Source organism: Procambarus clarkii, chromosome 52, assembly GCF_040958095.1.
Source record: "Procambarus clarkii isolate CNS0578487 chromosome 52, FALCON_Pclarkii_2.0, whole genome shotgun sequence".
Lineage (NCBI taxonomy): Eukaryota > Metazoa > Arthropoda > Malacostraca > Decapoda > Cambaridae > Procambarus > Procambarus clarkii.
Genome location: NC_091201.1, coordinates 11909190 through 11933523, shown reverse-complemented (window position 1 = coordinate 11933523; position 24334 = coordinate 11909190). Strand labels below are relative to the sequence as shown.

General features: G+C 39.3%; 1 protein-coding gene across 4 annotated transcripts in view; it reads left to right on the top strand.

Moving 5' to 3' along the window:
• LOC123751622 (NFX1-type zinc finger-containing protein 1-like) overlaps positions 1-24334 on the top strand; it is a 311404-nt gene that overhangs the window by 32149 nt on the left and 254921 nt on the right. For all 4 annotated transcript variants that reach the window (XM_069304304.1, XM_069304303.1, XM_069304305.1 and 1 more), the window contains exon 3: positions 11910-11993. In XM_069304304.1, coding sequence (XP_069160405.1) covers positions 11910-11993 — 84 coding nt within the window. The remainder of the gene's footprint in view (positions 1-11909; positions 11994-24334) is intronic.

Sequence of the window (24334 nt, the reverse complement as noted above, 5' to 3'; positions counted from 1 at the left end):
TAATAATTTTATCTTTTACTTACTACATGTAGGAATGAAAGCATTATATGTGGACCCGTCATGCCTTTCGGGAAATGATTAGTTTCAGCTCACTGTTACTTAAATTTTTGTAGGATCTATAGTAGCATGTAAAATGTTAATAGATAGCGCTGTAAGTCTTTTACACATTACATTGTAATAAAGGAAATTGGTCTAAACTTGTCAGCAGAATGTGTAGATTCTATTATTAAACGTTGATACTATTTACAAAATCTAACCGAAGTAAGAGTAACGCTAGTAAGATATTAGCACAAATGCTATAATCACTTACATAATGCTCAAATGTTATAGGTCACTAACTTAATGCTCAAATGTTATTGTCACTAACTTAATGATCAAATGCTATAGCAACTAATTTAATGCTCAATGCTTTAGTCACTAACTTAATGCTCAAATGCTATTGTCATTAATTTAATGCTCAAATGCTATAGTCACTAACTTAATGATCAAATTCTTTACTCACAATAATTTATGAGTACATATCCTTCTAGTTTTTACACAATAAACTGATGTAGAAGACACATAAGAAATGTATATTCCTATCAAATAACTAATTGAAATTGGATAAGTAAGTGTGCTTCGGGAAAACGCTTTTGTAAATATATATATCTATGAATATTGCTTAACATATTAGTGTTGATATTTTGACGTTTGAAGAATTTCAAAAGCTGCTTGAGGTTTGACATTATTTTAATTGTGATATTTGTTTTATTAACTTTTAAGGAGTTTTGCCTGAATATTGGCATTAGAGTATATCCATGAAATAGTCACATTCAAAACAATTCATGCATTGGTCTCAGTGGGTTTGGCATCTTGACTCTATTTAAGCGCAACACATGACACCTTAATTGGTTTTGTGCCATGAAATGATTTACGGGTAGCGGAGGATGATTCAGCTTCCATGGTAACCTGACCCAGTATTGGTTGTCCCTGTAGACAACTGAGTGCAGGTATTCTTTGTCTGTCCAGGCATCGTCTGTACTAGGTTGTTAAGAGACGATGCATAAGGTGGCTAGATCCCTTAATTTATATACATGGAGATTAAGCTTATCCTCAGACATGTCTGTGAAATTATGTGTTTACTGTTCTCTGCCTAGTCACCTAACCGTCACTGGGTTGACTTGTTGGTTGTCTACAGGGGTGGGTTGCTTCAGACTCAATACTGGGCCAGTGAGCAAATTGCCTCACGCAGACAATAACAGATTCATTCCCTGCCTTTTAGTTTGTCCAGTAATGAATTTCTGGTAATAGTTTGCACCTACGAGGAACCCAGTGCTGGAGAGGTTGTCAGACATGATTTTATAAGCCAGCTTAATTCCCTTGTCTTTTAGGAATTTATCTGTCACTTCTTGGGTGACAAATGTTTTTTGGAACCCTTTGTTGAATAACCTGCAGGTGTTGGCCCTTTTTTATGATAAGTTGGGCTGGTGTCAAAGTAAGACTCTGACACCAGCCATTGTTCTTAAGACTTTGTCTATATGACAGTTATACCTTGTCATACTTTGCAGTATTGGATGGTGGTGGAAGTCTTTTCCTCCACCATTGCATTGGTGGACTCTAATTTTAGGTCCCCACACAGTACTAAGTGGTGCTGCCCCATATTGCACTTGTTGCCAGCGCACAGTTGGGTTGTACAGATATTGGTGCCATGTAACCTTAGGCACCTGGTGCATTTATCAAATTCCATGAGTCGCTATACGCGTGTAGTACGATCAGGGTAAATAGTGCAGTTAAATATGGAATGTTCATCACATAAAAAACACGTTCCCAGCCTGTAGCACCTTTGGGAGTCACCGCCTTGGGTGACACAGTAGCTGTAGATTTTGAGGAACCTATAACGTATGTGCCCACACTGCCAAATTTCCACTTTGGAGTGGAAGTAGATGGTTTAGATTTTATTAGAGGACCTAAAATGCCCTTTGATTGCTTGCTATGGGTGGTTAACTAAGGTTTAGTGGTTGGTTTACCATCTGTATTTAAGCCCTCTCCGAGGACCGCTCCCTCGACCGAGCCCTCTCCGAGGACCGTGCCCTCTCCGAGGACCACGCCCTCGACCGAGCCCTCTCCGAAGACCACGCCCTCGACCGAGCCCTCTCCGAGGACCGCGCCCTCGACCGAGCCCTCTCCGAGGACTGCGCCCTCGACCGAGCCCTCTCTGAGGACGCCGCTAAGAACCGAGCCCTCTCAGAGTACCGTTCCCTCGACCGAGACTTCTCCCAGGACCCCGCCCACGACTTAGCCTTCTCCTAGCCCCGCTCACTCCCCCGCCATATCTCTTAGGGTCGCGATATCTACTAGGACCGAGACTGCCTCCACGCCCTATGAGAGGCTCAAACCGTGTCCAAGGACCGAGACCTTACCCGAGCCATGTCCTAAGACCGATCCATGTCCTTCGATCGAGTGTTTCACCTTTCACCAAGAATTTGGCAGTGGTGGACCTTTAAATGTTGTCTAGGGGAATAGATGATTTTACTGGAGCCTAGGGGAAATCAAGGAGTAAGGAAAACAGCCTAGTACAAAGACCCAAATTTATATGTATTACGATATTACATATATGAAATTTTGTTGCTAACAACACCAGGTCATTTTGTATTAATGAAACTCCCAAGTGGGCTCTGGCTACCCTATGGCTCACAATCTCAAATCTGGAATCGTGCACACAGCCACCACACTTATCAACCAGTGACGCATATATGAAACTCTAGGAAACTGGACTCTTTCTTATAAAACATCTCCAAAGTCTGCATAACTACTCTACCCTCTCTTGCATCCCAGTTTAGATACAAAGGAAGGCTTATCTGACTGTACGGCCAAAGAAAAACCCTCAGATAGCTGGATCTGGTCGTCAGCGATACACTTCCCCTCAAGTCAAGATGGCGTCCACTGTTGCGTCATCGCCCCTTAATACTCTTTTCTTTACATATGCAATCAAATCCTTAATGTCTTTATTTACCATATTCCTTATGCATGCTTTGAGATTGTGTCCATTTTTCCCTCACATAGGCTATTCCACTTCACATTATTCCTAACAATCTCCAGCTGAGAAGGCACTACTTTGCTAGGCGGAGTATTACTGGTGGCTCGCGGCCTCTCTGATATCACCTGTAGATATTTTCCTATCAACCTTTCTCCACTGTGTCCACCAACATTTTATACTTGAAACTAACCTCCACAGGAGGCAAGGTTCGTAACACCCGCTTTATCGAGAATGGTAAAGAGGGTTTTGTGTAATCTTATATCGTTATTGTTGCTATCATAAACTGAGATAGTAAAATTTATTGGGTTATCAGCTGTGAGACTGGTGGATGTTTAGTGTAATATTAGGTAGACATTACATGGGGGGAAATTAATATGGTATTAAATGTATCAGCATAGAGTGTGACATCTTGGCAGCTTATGGTCTTCTGGCTACTTGCGTTTCTGTTGCAGGGTCATTCAGTCCAGCTTCTGCGTTGGCCCAGGGTCTTGAAGTGAGTAGAGTGTGATTGTGTATTAGCTGGTTATTGATTGCTGGTCTAGATTTCTTGATATGCAGCAATTCACTGATGTCTAATTATTGTATCTGTCAATTATTTCGGTGTTCCTCGTCAAAATATCCCTGGTGATTATCTCGTTGTGTGTGGCGATTATATGCTCCTTGACGGAGCCCTGTTTTTTATACATTTTTTTTTTATTATTATTATTTTCTACCACAGACGTGGTCACACATTTACAATGCTAATCAGCATATATACATTTTCTTCTGTCCTCCATGGACAGGGTTAGAGAAGTGTTAAACATAAGTTCAAGGGTTTATTGAACACTCAACCACAGAAGGTGATTCGGTGCTTTTAAAATGCTAAGCTAACCTACATACGTAAATACATAGATACACAGATCTACGTATGCCCTACATAAAGTGTTTGATGTGTCTTTTACATAGTGTCATTAATGTACATTCACAAAGGTGAAATGTAATTCTGATCAGCTTCCATATACACTTTATACTCATACATATACATACACACACACACATACATACATATATACACACACATGCATTCACATACATTTGTCTCATTTACTCTGACAGGGTGAGATAGCTGATAAAGAAACTAGTGTGCAATCAAGCACTTAATCACTGAAGGTGATGAAGGTGCTTATACAAGCACAGGTTATATAGTTACATCATATATATACATTGTATAATTGATATATTACATGGTCAATCTTGGATACAAGTCCATTGTTAATCGCTTAGAGAGGGACGTTGTTATCTTGCCTAAATACTGTGTTCATTGAGGCTGACAATCTCCATATGGGCATGAGAAGGCGTAGACAACGTTGAACTTCAATGTTGAATTCTTCATTAGCAGGTTGACGGTTTTCTTACGCTCATAATATATTACTAGTTGTATCTTTTGCTTGACTTCAGTAGGGATAACGTACCTCAAGAGACCAACTTTGTCTATGCCTTTACATGCCCACTTGGGGATTGTCAGCCCCAAGTGGTACTTAGAGCTGATACTTCTTCCTGCAGTCTAAGATGATGACAAGTGGAAAACTGTGGAAGTGGGGGACTCCACTTTGTGTACTCGTGACAAGGCATCTGCCACGATGTTGTCGGACCCTTTGGTGTACCGTTTTATGATATAGCTCTGTAAAGATATCGCCCATCCTAACAGACGCTGGTTGGTGAACTAAGCTTAGTGAAGGAAGCACAGTGGTTTGTGATTGGCTGGTGACTCTGTAGATATGTCTCGTAAAGCTGAAGACATCACTATTGCGAGTAATTCCTTCTTGATGGTGCTATAGTTGCATTGGTGGGGCTTCAAATTGTAACTCAAATAAATGACTGGCAATACTTCTCCATTCATTCTTGCACACGTCTGATGCCAGTACTGCTAACATCAACATGGAGAACGAAAGGCTGCTTCGGATATGGAGATGCGAGAACAGGATTAGAACAAAGTAATGTTTTGAGTTGATTGAAGGCCGTTGATTGTAAATTAGTCCAATTATATATCTTTTTAGAGGTGGCAAGTTCTATTTATTTTTATTTATTTATTTATTTATTTATTTATATATACAAGAGATCTTACATTCTTGTACAGCCACTAGCACGCCTAGCGTTTCAGGCAAGTCGGAATACCAACCCCTTATTAGAGGGGTTGCGACTGTACTGAAATTTCTGTAGAATTTACGATAGATGGAAGGCATTCCTATAAATCTCATAAGTTGGTGTGAGTAAAGGGCTGAGGGTATTGATGAACTGCATCCAGACGGATGGACAACAGTGCTATTTCCCCACTGTTTTTTTTTGGGGGGGGCAGGGATATTCCTGCGCGGGCCCTAAGCCTCTTGCTGGCCCACTAAGTGTTGCTTGTTTCAGTTTTACTTGGGCGGAGTATGAGTATTTATGACTCGTATGGTTGCTTCAGTAAGATTTTGCCATATGTGATTAACAACTTTTTCTGCTCTGTTGAATCTAAGTTGAAATCTTAACGGGTTTGTAACTGTGCACTGTGTTAGATAATGTTCCAGTGGTCTGTCTGGTATTTCTCCACAGTGCTCCCCACTGTCAATTTTGTGACCTAGATATTTCACTATACCTTTGGCGAAGGTTGACTTGCTGGTGTTGATGGTAAGGCGAGCATTTATAAGTTTATTAAGTTAGCTGCTGCAACCGCTTGAGACGTTGGATCCAGTCGTCTGTAATGATGACTATGTCATCCAAGTAGGCGTAGGTGTCATCTAGGTTTTGGATGATCAAGTTGACGGCACACTGGAAAGCTGTAAAAGCATTACAGAGACCGTAAGGCAGTCTCTCCTATCTGAAGAGGCCAAAAGGAGTAATAAAGGCAGATAGTTGTTTGGCAAGGTTAGTCATTTCAGTGTGAAAGTAGCTCTTTAAGGTATCCAGATGGGTAAGGTACTTGTCATTCCCAATAGCATCTAGGATGATGACCAGACCACACATCAGATGATGAAGAAACGACGACATTTCGGACCGTCCTGGACCATTATCTAGACACGACTTTATAATGGTTCATAACGGACCGAAACCTCGCCGTTTCTTCCACTTCTGATGTGTGGTTTGGTCATCATATCTTCAGCCCGTTATTGTTAATCTTCGTCAGCATCTAGGATGTTGGCAATGCGTGACAAAGGGTAGGAATCTCTGATAGGGACACTATTTAACTTGCAGTAATCTGTACACAGTCTTACCTTTCCGTGCGGCTTGGGTATTAAGAGGCAGGGTGAGGCCTATCGGGACTCACACAGTGTAGCTAATTCAGTTTTCTACGTGGTACTAAACTTCTTTTCTCACAAGACCACTTTTCTGGAGACTGGTGTGGAAGTATGGTTGCTTATAGGTACAATGCCTGGTTGGAGTTCGATGTCGTGCTGTACCAAGATGCATTTTAAGGAGCATCTTTATATAACGCGTTAAACTTGGTAAACAATTTGACAAGTGGTGAACCTGATTTGATTATCCGAGTCCTTAAAGTAGGATAGCAGATCACTCAATATTTGTAGGTTGGAAAGTACAGTTTCATTATCACTATCCCAATCAGTTGAGGCTTAGCAGGGTAAATGTCACTCAAATGGAATTCAGATCTGAGCTGAGGTTGAACATTAAATCGCTTTAAATAAGAATAAACTTCAGTGTGCAATACTTCATTAGCATTACCGTTCAACCCGCTCTCGCACAAAACAGTACATATATGACTTAATGCTTATAGTCACTATTTGGCTGATTTATAAGTACATATGTGGTATATGCCATGTTATATTTTGTTTTTAATATAAAAACTCTTCCTATAGATTTGCTAAAGACCAGTTTTAATATTATAAATATCTTTTTTAGTTTTATTAAACAATAGAGATTTTATACAATATTTGACAATATCCTGAGTTACTTTACAATTTATTTAAATATTTTGGTTTTGTTTTATTATTTTCATAAAAATGTAATATTAATATATGTATAGGTTAAGTACTATTTGTAATTAAGAAGCAATAAGATGCTTATCTTAACATACAAAGAAGGTTAGGTAAGGTTGGTGTTTTCTATTCAGTGTTTCAAGGTAAACTCAAATATTCACAACAAATTAGTATGTTACATATGCACTTATTAATAAGCCAATATTGACTATAAGCAAGTGCGAGAACGGGTGACAACATCCACGAGCACAAGTAGTAGTAGATTTTGCGGTTAATTTCCGAACCTCATCAGGACACCTCTTTACCTTATCTTCGATAGTAGAGTCACTTCAGTAGAGTACCGGGTTAAGAAATTTCTAAGTTTCATCAAATTTGAGCTACCTCGAAATATTATTTTTGTTTCACTCATACAAAACTAATGATTTTAAACTTAATTATATTTCTTTATATGTTACCAAGTAATGTAATTATTGTCTGTCCGGCATGATGTGTTATCTTACCTTCTTTGATAATTACGTACTTCCAATTGTTTCCAGGAAGTTGTTAAATTTTATTAATATTTGCACTCGAGTACAGCCTAGCATCACTAGTGACAGTCAGTATATTAGTGATCATGTGTTGTTACATTTTCACGCACCCCGTCAATTCTTCCACTTATTAATTAACATTTATTGTATTCATTGCATTCATTATGTTTCGTTTAGCTGGTTTTCGTGACAATCCAGAAGACCACATTACTACCTGATGTCATGCTAATATAACAGAGTTGGTGACCGTGTTCACTGAATACCACTTTACTGCACCACATGCAACCACCAAGCCTGAACTGCATAATCTTATTCTGAATTACTTAGTTGAAAACGACACCATCTCATAAGAAGAAAAGCGACAATGTTATCTAGAAGAAAAACTACACTCGCATTGATGAAAATGAAGATGGAATTTGCAACGATAGAAGCAGAAGAACGACGACGGAGAGCAATGAGAGAACATGACGTTAACATTGCACTGAAACATCAAGAACGAGAATACGAAATAGAACGAAGAAGATAACAAGGAAGAATTCAGGTAAAAGAACAAGAATGCGCCATTGCCATCCAACAAAAGGAGAAAGAGGTGGAACTGACTCTACAGGTCGAGCGTGAAACAACAGACATCGTGATCAACTTAAGGCCCGTGAGCTGAGTCTAGAGACTACGCACCAGGGACCGAGACAACAACTAGAAGCCATTCTACCTTTACGTTTCGACCCAACTCACTGTATGAAGATGATGCAGTCTTTGGTAGAGAGCAAGGTCGACTCTTTCTTCATGTCGTTTGAAGCCCTTGCTAATCAACTGAAGTGGTCTTGAGAGCGGTGGTCTATACTACTCCGAGCACATCTTACTGCGAGAGCTGCTTTAACTCTCACTACTCCTGCCACCGAGACAGACTACCATGTACTCAAGGAAGCCAACATCGACGTATATCTTGCTTCACCAGAAAGTTATTGGCGACAATTCCGAGATTACTTCAAAGGCACTAGGCATATTTTTCATCCCATCCTCCTGTTTAGATAGTACGTTTTATAACTATTTGCACCATAGTACATATATTGAAGTACTAAGCAATTAGATAGTATAACTTTGTACTATTCACTTTATAGTCCAAAAATGAAGGTAAAAAACTTAAATATTCCTAGGCCTAGTATAGCACACATATGAACTATATTAGGACTCAGATAGCGTGTATAGAAGGCTAAGTTAGGTTAGTTTTGTTTGTCTTTGCAACATAAGAAAAAATCGTTTTCCGTTTTATCCAAATTCAATAGTACTGATTTATACTTTCTAATTGCATTGTACGTCGCTAATGTACTATGGTCTTTATCGTTCCTATTAGTACTACTAAAATGTGAGGATGATCTGTATTTTTTGTATTATCAACATCAAGCTGGATATTTTTATATGTAGTTAAAAACATCCCATATAAGTAATTTCATGAATATTGGAACCTTGTACTGGTTGAAGAGTTCACGCAACGCCTCCCTCACCCAGTGCGCCTGCACCTTGCAGAACAAGCGTGAATCAAACCTAAAAACGTGCACCCAACTCGCAGACTCATACTCAATCATACAAAAAATTAATTATGATTCCTCAACTGCAAAACTTATAAACACTGCCTGATCCAACTATTCCCCAACCAAGTCAAGTTCAAAATACTCTACCTTTGCTAACTACTGCCAATACTGAAAGCTCTGCGGGCATACTGTAGAACATTGCCCTAATTACAAGTGTAAAGTAATATCATCTACACAAGCTAGCCTTGACACAGCCAAACCCAGAAGTCCTAAGCCTAACCCTAAACCTGCTATGAATATTACTGTATCAGTCACAGATCTTTCTTCAGTTGATAAATAAAATGGTAGCACATTTTGGTTCCGGTAGTACAGTCGGTTTAGTTCTCGATTCACACTCGAGAACCCCGGGTTCGAATCCCGGGCGGGTGCATTTCCTATCACCTAATGGGCGTGTTCACCTAACAGTAAGTAGGTACTCAGGAGTTTGTTAGCTAGTTGTGGGGATGCATCCTGGGTGGGGTCTGTAATTCTACCTTGGTTGGGTTGGGGAGACGGACCTTTATATAAGGTTAACGTGTATGAATACACTCTGGCTTCCTGTCCCCGACACAATGAATGAAGCTCATGGTCTATATATTAGGGAATTAAATTATTTTTTGTATTAATAGTTATCAATATCAGGAAGTTATATATAATCTTGTCTGTTACGTTCCAGTAACTTTTGTTGTAGTATGCGATGATGATATATTGGGTCAATGTGTTTGTATTAGAATTACAATACATTGCAATATTGTATTACAACACCATTTGTATTGGTTGTATTACAACACCTACGCTAGACGGGTGCTGTAGCAACCCGTCCTCTTACAAATTACGTCGCTTTTCGCTAGTATGCGCACTCAGGCTAGCATTATGTACATGTCCCGGATGTACAGCAAAACATGGAAGCGATTGTAACCTTCACCTAAATACTTCCTCTTAATTTCGTATTGTAAAGTGAAAGAATGCAATGCTTGGAGACAAACCTGTGTACTTCATGGGTACCCGAGAGTGATGATTGGCTTAATTGAATCAAACTCAGCAGCAACATGAGCACAATTTGGTTATCAAGGTAGGGCAATAGTTTAAAAGATTAACCATTACGAGTACGAATCTATACAAAAAAAAGCATGCAATTCCCATTCAATCTAGTAAACAAATCACAAATAGCCACACCTGTGATAACATTGTAAAAAAAAAAAAAATACGTTAAAAATAAAGTTAAAGTCAGACGAGTCGAGTTGGTGTACAAGACATGTGTACAACATAAACACATATTAAGCACAAATTCCAAAATGACGGACCCTATTTTATGTTTCATGAAGTGAAGTACTGCAGTTATACCCACTCGTGCAACATAAAAAAGGACACATAAGGTTTTCAACGAGAATATGGGAAACAGGAGTGAAGTTAAAAAAAAATACAAATTACACATTAATTTAATAAAAGGAATAGAAGTTACTTTAACACCTAAAATAAAACTGTCGTTTTTTAATTGATCAATTGGAAATAGATCTATATTAAAAATGGGTCTAAATTAAGAATCTAAATTAAAAATTGATCTAAATTAAAAATGTATCTAAATGAATTGAACATTATATAATTGGTAATTTTTTACATAATATTTATGCTGCAAAATTCGAAATATTAAATCTTTGAACTGTATAGAATTTATTACAATCTTTACAAGGTATTTTGTAAATGACAAAGCAATCAATGAGCGAGCTATTTAAACAATAATTTTCCAACTGTATTTTCAGATTCTCCTTATTCATATGGAAGATTTTTCACTTAAGTTTAGTGTTTACAGAAAGCCTATGAATAATTTATCCTTGTGTTCACTATTTCTCAAGGCATAGATACAATGTGAAATGGTAAATTTTATTATCGATGTATCTAAGAGCTCTTCGGGTTGTTAACCCAGAATTCTTGGATAAAGAGTTTAAGAATATTGAATCTATTGGTCTCAAGCTTAGTTATCTGCTAAGTTTTTGGAAGTTTGCCTAGCAAAGCACGACACACACACTATAACAAAATATAGTGATAATTGTGTCATTTACAAAATACCTTGTAATAATTGTAATAAATTCGATAGAGATCAAACATCCAAAGATTTGAGACTTCGAATTTTGCAGCATAAATATTCTATATAAAAATACTCATTATTTGATGCTCTTTTTCATTCATTTGTTAGAAAATTCTTATTCAATTGATTGGGAGAGTTCTTATTCAATACCTAATTATAAAAATAAATTTTCAATAGAAACATTACTGAATTTGCTTTAATTCAAAATACGGAGTATACAATATTAATATTAGTAATGGTTTGTACAATTTAGATACATTTTTAATTGATGAACTAAAAACTATATGGTCCTTAATAGGGCTCTTGGGCGCTATTTGAACATTATCAATACAGAAATGCAATTAGGTATATTTTACTGCCCATTATCTGTATAATTTGCAGTGCAGTGCCACTATAATTTTCAGTTCAGGGCCAATATATTTTACAGTAAAGTTCTTGTGTACTTTGCAAAATTGCATAATTTACAGTATTGTATCAGAATAATTTACAGTACAGTACCAGTATAATTTATAGTACAGTATTAATATAGATTTTACAGAACACTACCTGTTTATATTTTAAAGTTGAGTTCCCATATAATTTAAGGTAACTATAATTTACAGTACAGAATCAGTATAATACATACAGTGCAGTACAAGTATAATTTACAAGTTTGTATATGTAATTTACAGACCAAGTATGTTTTACATTACAGGGCCAGTATAATTTACAGAACTTTTTACGAAAAATTAAAAACTAACAGCTGTTGTATCTCACTTCCAGTAATAATAGAAGAGGCAGCTGAGATCTTAGAGGCTCATGTGATAACATCACTGACAGGAAAATGTCAGCATCTGATAATGATTGGTAAGTAAAAAAATATCTTTATTAATTATTTGAGGTTTGGTGTGGGTGGATGAGACTGGCCTCCCTGGAACTCATCATTTACATAGTTACCAGTAACTATTATATATTTTATTTAATTTTATTTAAAAAGACAAAGTCTTTATAAAACAATATAAACTATAACCTAGCTGATACATCCTACCGCACACGTGAGGGGATGGATTTTCCCAACTAGCTTGTAGGCTGTTGTGTGTGTCCACAACAGGAAAGGTAAGTGAGCACCAGGCCAAGTTTAGGAAATACTTCACCTACACATGCATGATGGGTGTCTCCGGACAGCCCATGGCAAGACCTTTCCAACACGAATTTTATGGTCGCTGTAGCAAGTCTGTAAGGAAAGGTATAGCCATGAGCAGGTTTCATGTGTGTTTTGTGTAGCAAGTGAGGAGGGGTGTGGGGTTGGGGGAGCCAACGGTCTTGGGCCAACACCCCCACAAGCAGTCCTCCTCACCCGTGACGTCACAGGCGCGTGATACACGGGGAAGCCTGTGATTCGTTGAGACACTGCAACTTCAGTAGGCTGCATGGTGTGCTCTCACCTGATTGGTGGATTTGACGACAGAGGGGACCAGCCTAACATTGGACCTCGCGAGCCCGCAATATTTATTGTCCTGGGTCGTGGTGTAGAGGAGGCGTGTTGTTGCGTAGTCAAGGTCAAACTACGTGAAACAGTGCCTACAACGACAATTAAGTACTCCATCTCGTCATACCATTGATGCAGGTCAGCTGTATGATACGCAGAATCCGGAATTTGCGGGCGACTGGTACTTCGATTAAAGTGAAGAGTGTACTTAACATTAGAGTCAACCAAGTGATCGTGGTTGGTGAATCCGCGTTTAATTCCCACATCGCTCGTCATCAAGTCTCATTGACTAAAATATCAAGAAGAGGTGTCATCAGGGAGTTAACTCTACAGCAATCAGGGAAAGTGTTTTGTAGAAATTTGGGGAATTTCAGTTCAATACTTGGTACTTTAGATCGAGCGGTGAGAGCTTGCCAGCCTCTTGATGACTCGCTCCACCATGCCACGCCGTGGACACCCCACAGTGTTCACCTCTCCTGGCATCCTGTGTTCACGCACCGGGTCAGCATCCGTGGTTCTGTCTTAACCACGTAGCGAAAGAGAGGTGATATCCAGCTCTGCAGTACTTCAGTGTATGAATGAGGTTGAGTGAGTGTGGAGGCTGGCCTGGTAAAGTGAGAACTCTGTTTTGTATTTGGTGTATAAAGTCTCAGGAACTGATTTGTAATCAGGGTTCCGTCTAGCATTGTCCTACCAACACCTACAGAGGTGACCGGAAGTGCAGACACATGAGACACACCGTTAATTACGTCAATCAAACCATGAGGAGGGCACGGCTATGTTCTCACCTAGTTATGCTTGCGGGGGTTGAGCTCTGGCTCTTTGGTCCTGCCTCTCAACTGTCAGTTAACTGATGTACAGATTCCTGAGTCTACTGGGCTCTATCATATCTACATTTGAAACTGTGTATGAAGTCTGCCTCCACCACATACCTGCCTAGTGCATTCCACCTGTTAACTACTCTGATACTGAAAAAGTTCTTTCTAACGTCCCTGTGCCTCATTTTCGTACTCAGTTTCCACCTGTATTTCCTTGTTTGTGTACCACCCATATTAAACAGTTTATCTTTATCTACCTTGTCAATTCCATTGAGAATTTTGCTGGTAATGATCATGTCTCCCCTTAATCTTCTCTCTTCGAGTGACGCGAGGTGCATTTCACGCATCCTTTCCTCGTAACTCATGCCTCTTAGTTCTGGGACTAGCCTAGTGGCATACCTCTGAACTTTTTCCAGCTTTATCTTGTGCTTGACAAGGTACTGGCTCCATGCTGGGGCCGCATACTAAAGGATTGGTCTTACATATGTGGTATACAAGGTTCTAAATGATTCTTTGCACAGGTTCATGAAGGCAGCTCTGATGTTAACCAGCCTTGCTTTCGCCGCAGATGTTATTCCTTTTATGTGGGCTTCAGGAGACAGGTTTGGTGTGATGTCAACTCCTAGATCTTTCTCTCTATCCGTTTCATGAAGGACTTCTTGAAACGGTGCGGAGAGAAGTCTTGAAGTGCGGAGTCTTGAAGTAGGTAGAATATAGTTGTGCATTAATTGGCTGTTGATTGCTGGTGTTGACTTCTTGATGTGTAGTGCCTCGCAGATATCAAGCCGCCTGCTATCGCTGTATCTATTGATGATTTCTGTGTTTTTTGTTAAGACTTCTCTGGTGATGGTCTGGTTGTGGGAAGAGATAATATGTTCCTTAATGGAGCCCTGTTGCTTATGCATCGTTAATCGCCTGGAAAGAGATGTTGTCTTGCCTATATACTGAGTTCTTTGAGGCTTACAGTCCCCAAGAACATATATTTTGGTATATATATATATATATATATATATATATATATATATATATATATATATATATATATATATATATATATATATATATATGTATGTATATATATATATATATATATATATGTAAAGCTTTAAAGGAGCTTTAGGTGGAGTCTGGTTTGGTTTCCCAACAAGTTGACAAGCAATACATGCATTACAAAATTTTGCCACATCGCTTTTCAGCTTGGGCCAGAAAAAATACTTTAAGATTTTGTGATACGTAATATTAATACCTTGATGTCCGCCAATAGGATCATCATGAGCAGCTGCCAAAACTCTTTCTCTATAGCAGGTCGGCAACATAACCTGGTGGACTACCTCCCACTCATTTGACAAGGGAGCACTCTGTGGTCTCCATTTTCTCATCAAAATCAGATCATTGTAGTAGTACCCAGTTGCTGCGTCTACAATTTCCTCCTCAGAGGTGGCTAACTCATGGCATTCTGCAAGACTGGGGTCAGCTTTCTGTAACTCAATCAAGGAGGCGTCCAGACCTTGGTTAGATGCCATTGGCCGAGGCTCAATAGTGTTCTCCACCTCCCCACTACTCTCGGTAGGTGGCGGTGGCAGGCTCTCCATAATGTCCTGGGCCACGTCATCGAGTCGGGCCATGAATGTGTCCGCAAGGTCCACTTGGCTTTCACCACTCGGAAAGTTCCTCGTGTCCTCGGGATTTACCACCTTGGACAGCACAGGGCTGCCCTTACATTTAAGTCCCATAGACCTGGTCACCACGCACGCAGGGTACACATTATCCTCTGCGGCGGATGGATCCAGGCAAATCGTAGGCGTAGGCAACATAATAGGCAGTCTGGAGTCCCCTACCTTATCCCCGGCCAAATCATTACCCAATATTACATCAACATTATGGAAATGTAGGTACGAAGTGACTCCGACTGTACAAACACCCTTGTGGAAATCAGATTCCAGGGTAACCTTATGGAGGGGTACTGCTCGAGTATCACTAGTGACACCCTCGACCAGTACCACCTCTCCAGTGTTGAGAGTGTCGGCACCTTGCAAAGCACTCTCTAAAATTAAAGTCTGGATGGCACCGGTGTCTCGGAAGATCACCACGTCCTTCCAGGATGAACTCTCAGACAAAAGTAGTCTCCCTTTCGATAAGAATGGGGTAAGCAAGTCCAACCACTGTGGGTTGGAGGTCTTACTCCCAAACCTTTCAGAAGGCCTCAAGCCCTGTGTCACAACTAGAGCATTGGGTCTTTTTTCCGGGTACAGTTGCCAACAACGGCTAATAACGTGGTTTGGGAGTTTACAGTGACCACAGATACGTCGGGGAGAAGAGACATTACTACCAGAATTACCCTTCGGTTCACCCTTAGGTGTCGTGGGGCTAGACAATTTAACAGGGTTAGTTATGTCTGAAACAGAAGGTGCATTAGGTAAAGGGTTAGAATGAGCTGGTCTGGACTGGCTGTGGGTATAAGTTTTGCTACTCTGTGGGGTATAATTATTTTTATTGGGCCTTTTGCCTACCAACTGGTAGTTTTCTGCCATCTTGGCCAAATCTCCTATCTTAGAATCTACCTCTATCCTACTTCTAATAAATTGTGCAACATTCTCTGGCATATTATCTATAAAACGCTCCATTAAAACTACGTTCCTGAGTGCCTCGTATGTTTCGGCTTTCGCCGAGCGAATCCATTTGTCAAACAATCTAATTTGATCATTAGCAAATTCAGTGAGCGGTTCGTTGTGAGTAGGCCTAAGGTTGCGATAAGCTTGGCGGTGAGCTTCAGGAGTAATTTCATATGCCCGCAAAATACGTTCCCTGATTTTATCATATTCAAAACACTCTTCGTCAGGCATATATATAAAAATATCTTGGGCCTTACCCCTAAGTTTTCCCTGTAGGATTTTCTCCCACTCTTCCTTTGGCCAGGTCATGGACATGGCCAATCTCTGAAAATGGTTTAAAAACCTTTCAGGGGTCCGACTCTGAAAATTCAGGCAAGTTATGCTTTTTCTCATAATGCCTGGGGTTTGAATCCCCGGCAGGTGAAGGTCCAGTGGCATTCGCTCAAATTCTAGCCTCCTCGGTTTTGAGTCTTTGCTCCTCTAATTTTATTTTTGCTAACTCTAGAGCTAACTCTCTGTCCCTATGAGCTGCACTTTCCGCTTGGCTAGGCTGGCATAAAGGTGTATCACTTGCCAGTAGTTCTTGACCAATACAATGTTGTAATATTTCATTCACCAAAGTCCACTTTTTATCCGCGTCATTTAATTCTAGGCCAAATTCCTTGCCTAACAATACTAAATTAGACTTGGTAAGTTTTTTTATCTCTACCACTGAAGGATCCTTTGCTAGTTTCTGCATTTCAGATGCCATCACTAATTAATTTAGCTCCTAGCCAAAGAAAAAATTAAAAAATAAAAATTGGAAAAAACAAAAATTTGCACGTCCCCTAACACAAGGCCACACTTACCTCAATCGTGAAGGGATCCAGCTGGGTGTCCAGTCAGTGCAAGAATATTCTTTTGCTAGGTGAGCTGGGCCCTAGGCTAACACACAACCGTTCTGTGGAAACAAGAATTTTTAGTTTTGGCACTCAAAAATTTAATGTTTTACCATTATAAAGTTCCTCCCAGATGGGCCCCCACTTGTTACAAGTCAATGTGTGTTCTATGGGGAGTGTAGTATAACATGGATGTAGGGGCAGTAGTTAGCATTAAGAGTTATCAAATATGGGAGATCCAAAAGGCCCGGCCCCCAAGTGGAATATCCACAGTGAATATTAATTGGCTACACAATGTCAATCTAGAGGTTGATCATAGATCACCTACACAGGAAGAATGGATACTCCTTTACTAACTTACTTATTTATTAACCCCTTAACAACCCCCCATATACATTCACACCAATAACAATAATAATTACTTTACCACACTATCTTACGTTAAAAGCCTTGGTCCACTTAGGAAGGATACAAGGTTTACACTGTGGACAAGCTAGGGTAAAGTACTACTGGTTAAAACTGAAGCTTGATGCAGCTTAGGGTAGTGAGACCACGTGGTACCCTAATACAACACAACACAACACTTAGGGATACCCAAAACACTGGCAAATACTACCCCAGGTCTACACAAATCTTTCCAACTTCCAGAGTTCACTTCGTGTTTTTTGTTAAACACGGAAATTAACAAAAATTACGGAAATTATGTAACTAAAAACACGGAAATCATCGATAGATACAGCGATAGCAGGCGGCTTGATATCTTCGAGGCACTACACATTAAGAAGTCGACACCAGCAATCAACAGCCAATTAATGCACAACTATATTCTTCCCACTTCAGGACTCTGCACCAATATAGAAGCATCAAGAAATATGGGCCAATAGTCCCTTTGCAGTTACTTCCATTCTTCCCTTAAACTTACAAAATATAGTGTGGGAACCGACCTGTGAGATTTATATTTATTTAATTTATATGAATTTATATTTACGTTAATTTATATACTTCGATAGCAATTTGTATAATGATAAGTAGACTGTATTTCTGCAATAATCTCTTAATCTCACAAATCGATCCTCTACACATTAGGGGGGTTTATTAAATTAATATATATGTAGCCAATCAAACTACAGTATTAACTACATACATTGAAAAGGTTCCTTATCTTATAGTACAGCAGGTTAGTCCACCAGGTATAACTAGGGTGTAGACAACAAATTATCCTCTTTGAGGTAGCTTCCATCACCCCGTAACTGGTGCACAAACTCTTCCTCGTCATGACCTGTCAAAAGTGCGCTAGCTGTGAAGCCAGAATCCTATATATGACAAGCTATATCAGAGAAAACTGTACATGGAACATTGAAGACCTGGCTTAATTACCTTTAGTTTGAGGCTATGCCGCGTGATCTAACCGGACAACCCTATATCCTGACATTAATGGCCATAAATGAATGATAAACGGGTTTCGGATAGACACTTAACTTGAATTTGTAGACAGCGTGTTGACAATGGTACACCTTTGGTTTCCATAACACTACGTCCAAGTAAATTTAACAGGAGCCGAATTTGCTCCCGTGTGAGCCTCTGGTCTCAATATAAACAATGGCTGCCCTCCTTCCTCCTGACGCCTGGCTTACATTGTCCAGATGACGGAAAGTGATAGAAGGGTCACATTTACTCTACTTTAATATTGATAATTAAGTTAATTTATATAAGATGTTTTTATGATGGTAAAGTCCAAAGACTAATGTATTTAAGAATAATTCCCAGCAAAATAGCTGGTGAATTATAATAGTATGTGGTGATGATATCCCGTTTTCTTTAGACGGTAATTCCACTACAAGTTACGTTTTCTATGGGTAACTTGTTTATACAACACAGCTATTATCTGTATGATTATTAAATGGTGTCGGATTTTCCGACATAATTCCCCAGGGGCTGCTCACGGGTCGAAGTCCTAATTAGAACAGACGAACACCGATACTCCTCCTTCGAATTATTAGATTAATTTGATGTTAGTAGTTAGTAATCACACATTTGTGCGTCTGTTCGTACAGGACGGATGTCCCGTACTAGAGTTGCAGGGGTTAGAAGTCTAATGCGATTTCATTTCCCTGTCAACTCTTGAAAGGCTAATATTCAAGCCTAATTACATATTATTTAACCCAGAAGACTGAATGTGATCAAGTACTACAGTCAAGTATGATTCAGGGACTGCAGTGAGATCAGTGACATTAGATATAACTTGAAGTTTGTTCAGGTAACTGGTCACTGATATATAAACACTGAGGCCCATGGAATACATCTTGATTAAATAATAAATGTATCAAATCAGTCATCAGATTTATTGGGTTTAATTTAGTTAATTGATTCAGAAGATTGAATAGCTCATCATTAAAGTAAAGTATGGTTCTGAGACTGCAGTGGGTTCAGTGACATTGGTCGTAGTGACTTGTAGCTGTTTTAGGCTACTGTTCACTGATTTGCCACTGAGGCCTCATGAACTCATCTCCAGCTTTAAATGATGATACTAACATCAACCTCTGTTGGTATAGTCAGCTGTAATCTCCTTAGTATAATGCTACTGGAGAAATATAATCAGCTGACAAATTTAGATTTCTACTGGTATTGTTTATCTGCAGGCATAGGTCTCCTCAGGCTTGATACTGGGCCTGAGAGTAATTTACCTCCTGCAGAGTTTAACATGGTTATACCCTGATATTTAGTAGGGCTACCGATGAATCGATGGCAATAGTCTGTCCCTACAAGGAGACCGAAGTCGGTGAGGTGATCAGACTTAATATTATCTGCCAATTTTATTCCTCTATTTCTCAGGAATTTGGCTGTTGCTCTCAGACCTTGAACTTGTAGGTCTACTGGTATTTTGTCCACCACAATGGCTTGTACTCGACAGACGTACCTGCCTAAGCGTACTGATGGTTGTACCACCTGGTAGACTTGAGGTCCTGCATCTGTTACAAACCCTGAGATGTTGAATGACATCTGGGCTACAGGCCTTAATTGTAATTCATCTGCCAACTTTTTAGTGATATATGTTCTCTGGGATCCTTGGTCAAACAACCCACGGGTATGGACCTTGGCCCTCTTATTCAGGATGGTAATTTGGGCAGTAGGCAAAGTCGTATTACCTTTAGACTTTGCCGATTGGACACGGTTTGTTTGTTGCACCTTGCAGTACTGTACTGTGGTGGGAATGTTATCTTCCACCTTGGGGTTTGGAGACGTTGTTTTGGTGTCTCTGCACAATGCTGCATGGTGCTGACCTTTGTTACACCTATTACAAGGGTGTAATTGGGTATCACAATCCTTGATGTTATGTTTCCTGAGGCACCTCGTGCAATGTTGCAAATCTTTGAGTCGCTCAACACGGGCGTCACTATCAGGAAAATTAGAGCAGTGGTACATTGAATGTTTCTCATTGCAGAACAAACATGTTCCATAGCTTCCAGTACCCTTTGGTGTCACGTTCTTGGATGACACAGTAACTATAGGCTTGGAGGGTCCCACTGCATATACGCCCACACTGCCACTGTTCCACTTTGGTGTTGAATTATATTGTCTAGATTGAGTTGGAGTACCTTTGGTACTCTGTGGTTTACTATTATTGGTTTCTGAGGGTTTACTTGGTGGTTTTAATTTGTCATGTGTTCGTAATTGATGAACTACTGACTTTAAACCTTCAGATATTTCATTCATAGATAAGATGCTTTTATTGTAATGAGCACTCATTTGTCTCAATATGTCCCTAGGTATTTTCTCCTGGACAATTATTTTCAAGACCCACTCAGCCCCGTTTGTTTCTGCTGTCAGGCTGAGGGCATTGATCAATGATTCTACCTCCAGCTTGAAGACTTGGAGTGAATCAGCTGAAGCCTCCGGTGGGGGTAAATGCAACAGCTCATGAACTAAATGTGATGTTCTTACTTCTGGATCAGCATAATTATCCTTGAGGAGTTTTACTGCCAGATCATAGCCGTCATTAGTTAATCTCAGATGGGATACTACTGTTTTAGCCTCACCTGATAATTGGCCTTGCAAATAAGAGAATTTACTACTCTTTGGTAAAGATTGTTTTGAGTCTACAAGATCAACGAATTTGTTCCAAAATTCATCCCAATCTTCCTCATCTTTTCCTGAGAAAGTGGGTAAATTAATTGGAGGGAGTCGAGCTTCTGCTTGACTCGTATTAGATGCAACTGTTGCTGTTGTTGCTGTTGTTGTTGCCTTGTTCTGGGCAATTAATTTGACATAAGGCTGTAACGTGGCCTGAGTTTGATCTTCATAATTCGCAAGATCAACCATAATGTCGTCTATTTCTGTTTCTGATAAATTGGTGTTGGCAAGTTCAGCCACATATGTTGCTATTTGACATTTGATTTGCTCAAATTTACCTGCAGCTGCTTGATAATAGCTTTCCAGGTCAGCATAATCAACTGTTGATTGTTGTGACAAATCTTCACATTTCTTGATCTGTCTTGTTAAGTGGCCTTTAAGACCTGCAAGGGTTCTTTTCATTCTCCCTGCATTATCCATACTGGCTCGTTGGTGAAGCCTTGTGGGACTTGTACTTGGGCTGCTCATAATACTGAACAAACACTAATGATAGCCTAGGGTAAATTCTGCACTCACTAGGCAATAATCCTACCTCTACTAGAGGTTAGCACTTAAAATTAATACACATTATATATATACAATCATACACACTAATGATTTGAGTGATAAACCAGTGTCACTGGAAGTACCTTTAGGTTAGCTCTTCTATATCACCCTAGGATGGTATAGACACTAATTAATCACTCAAAGGTGTAATGATCATAAGTAAATTATTATATATACACAACTCAACTCGAGTTGATAAAAATTACACCCAAAATAGGGTCTGGACCATGCATTAATGGTGTTAAGTTGTTGAATATAGTACAACTGACTATGGTAATATTGGGACTAGGATGAACGATAATAGTTCAACTAGTCAATGGTTAATATCCTACCCTGTTGTGGGTTGGCAATTAGTAAATATTATACTGTGATCACTAGTGCAATATATATTAAATAATTCTCTATTTTGGAGAAATAATATACACAATTATTGATAATAGCCTCTTAATTAGCCTCTATGAAACTTCTAATATTATCTAGAAGTATTAAATATTATTATTGACCTCGCGAAATAAACTCCACAAAATTCGTGGATAATCTCTCGCGAAATGTAACACCACGAAATCCGTGAACAATCTCACGAAGACCCCAGCCACTAATTTGGCTGGCTTCAATATTAGCGCTGTCATTTCACAGAATAACACTCCACCAAATCTGTGGGTGTGCATGAAACCGCTGACGAAGCTGATCTGGGCTGAGGGAGGCTTCTGAGCTCCCACGAGGCTTCGCCGCTGTCTTTGACTGGCTTTGTTTAAATCACACTGCACTAGTATATTTAATGAATCCACTGGTTAACTGGTTCATCCGGTACTAAGATGACCAAATGTGGGTTCAAAGGATCAAATAATCCGTCATCCGGTTCGAAGATGACCAAATAATGTGGGTTCAAAGGATCAAATATTCCGGTTCCGAAGGTCCAAATAATGTGGGAACCGACCTGTGAGATTTATATTTATTTAATTTATATGAATTTATATTTACGTTAATTTATATACTTCGATAGCAATTTGTATAATGATAAGTAGACTGTATTTCTGCAATAATCTCTTAATCTCACAAATCGATCCTCTACACATTAGGGGGGTTTATTAAATTAATATATATGCAGCCAATCAAACTACAGTATTAACTACATACATTGAAAAGGTTCCTTATCTTATAGTACAGCAGGTTAGTCCACCAGGTATAACTAGGGTGTAGACAACAAATTATCCTCTTTGAGGTAGCTTCCATCACCCCGTAACTGGTGCACAAACTCTTCCTCGTCATGACCTGTCAAAAGTGCGCTAGCTGTGAAGCCAGAATCCTATATATGACAAGCTATATCAGAGAAAACTGTACATGGAACATTGAAGACCTGGCTTAATTACCTTTAGTTTGAGGCTATGTCGCGTGATCTAACCGGACAACCCTATATCCTGACATTAATGGCCATAAATGAATGATAAACGGGTTTCGGATAGACACTTAACTTGAATTTGTAGACAGCGTGTTGACAATGGTACACCTTTGGTTTCCATAACACTACGTCCAAGTAAATTTAACAGGAGCCGAATTTGCTCCCGTGTGAGCCTCTGGTCTCAATATAAACAATGGCTGCCCTCCTTCCTCCTGACGCCTGGCTTACATTGTCCAGATGACGGAAAGTGATAGAAGGGTCACATTTACTCTACTTTAATATTGATAATTAAGTTAATTTATATAAGATGTTTTTATGATGGTAAAGTCCAAAGACTAATGTATTTAAGAATAATTCCCAGCAAAATAGCTGGTGAATTATAATAGTATGTGGTGATGATATCCCGTTTTCTTTAGACGGTAATTCCACTACAAGTTACGTTTTCTATGGGTAACTTGTTTATACAACACAGCTATTATCTGTATGATTATTAAATGGTGTCGGATTTTCCGACACCGGCCCCCAAGTGGAATATCCACAGTGAATATTAATTGGCTACACAATGTCAATCTAGAGGTTGATCATAGATCACCTACACAGGAAGAATGGATACTCCTTTACTAACTTACTTATTTATTAACCCCTTAACAACCCCCCATATACATTCACACCAATAACAATAATAATTACTTTACCACACTATCTTACGTTAAAAGCCTTGGTCCACTTAGGAAGGATACAAGGTTTACACTGTGGACAAGCTAGGGTAAAGTACTACTGGTTAAAACTGAAGCTTGATGCAGGTTAGGGTAGTGAGACCACGTGGTACCCTAATACAACACAACACAACACTTAGGGATACCCAAAACACTGGCAAATACTACCCCAGGTCTACACAAATCTTTCCAACTTCCAGAGTTCACTTCGTGTTTTTTGTTAAACACGGAAATTAACAAAAATTACGGAAATTATTTAACTAAAAACACGGAAATCATCGATAGATACAGCGATAGCAGGCGGCTTGATATCTTCGAGGCACTACACATTAAGAAGTCGACACCAGCAATCAACAGCCAATTAATGCACAACTATATTCTTCCCACTTCAGGACTCTGCACCAATATAGAAGCATCAAGAAATATGGGCCAATAGTCCCTTTGCAGTTACTTCCATTCTTCCCTTAAACTTACAAAATATTATACCCATTGTTTCGTGTTCTGTCTTGTGTTGAAAGTTTGTTTTCACCTCATCAAAACTGTTTTTTTTTTTTTTGAGATATATACAAGAGTTGTTACATTCTTGTACAGCCACTAGTATGCGTAGTGTTTCGGGCAG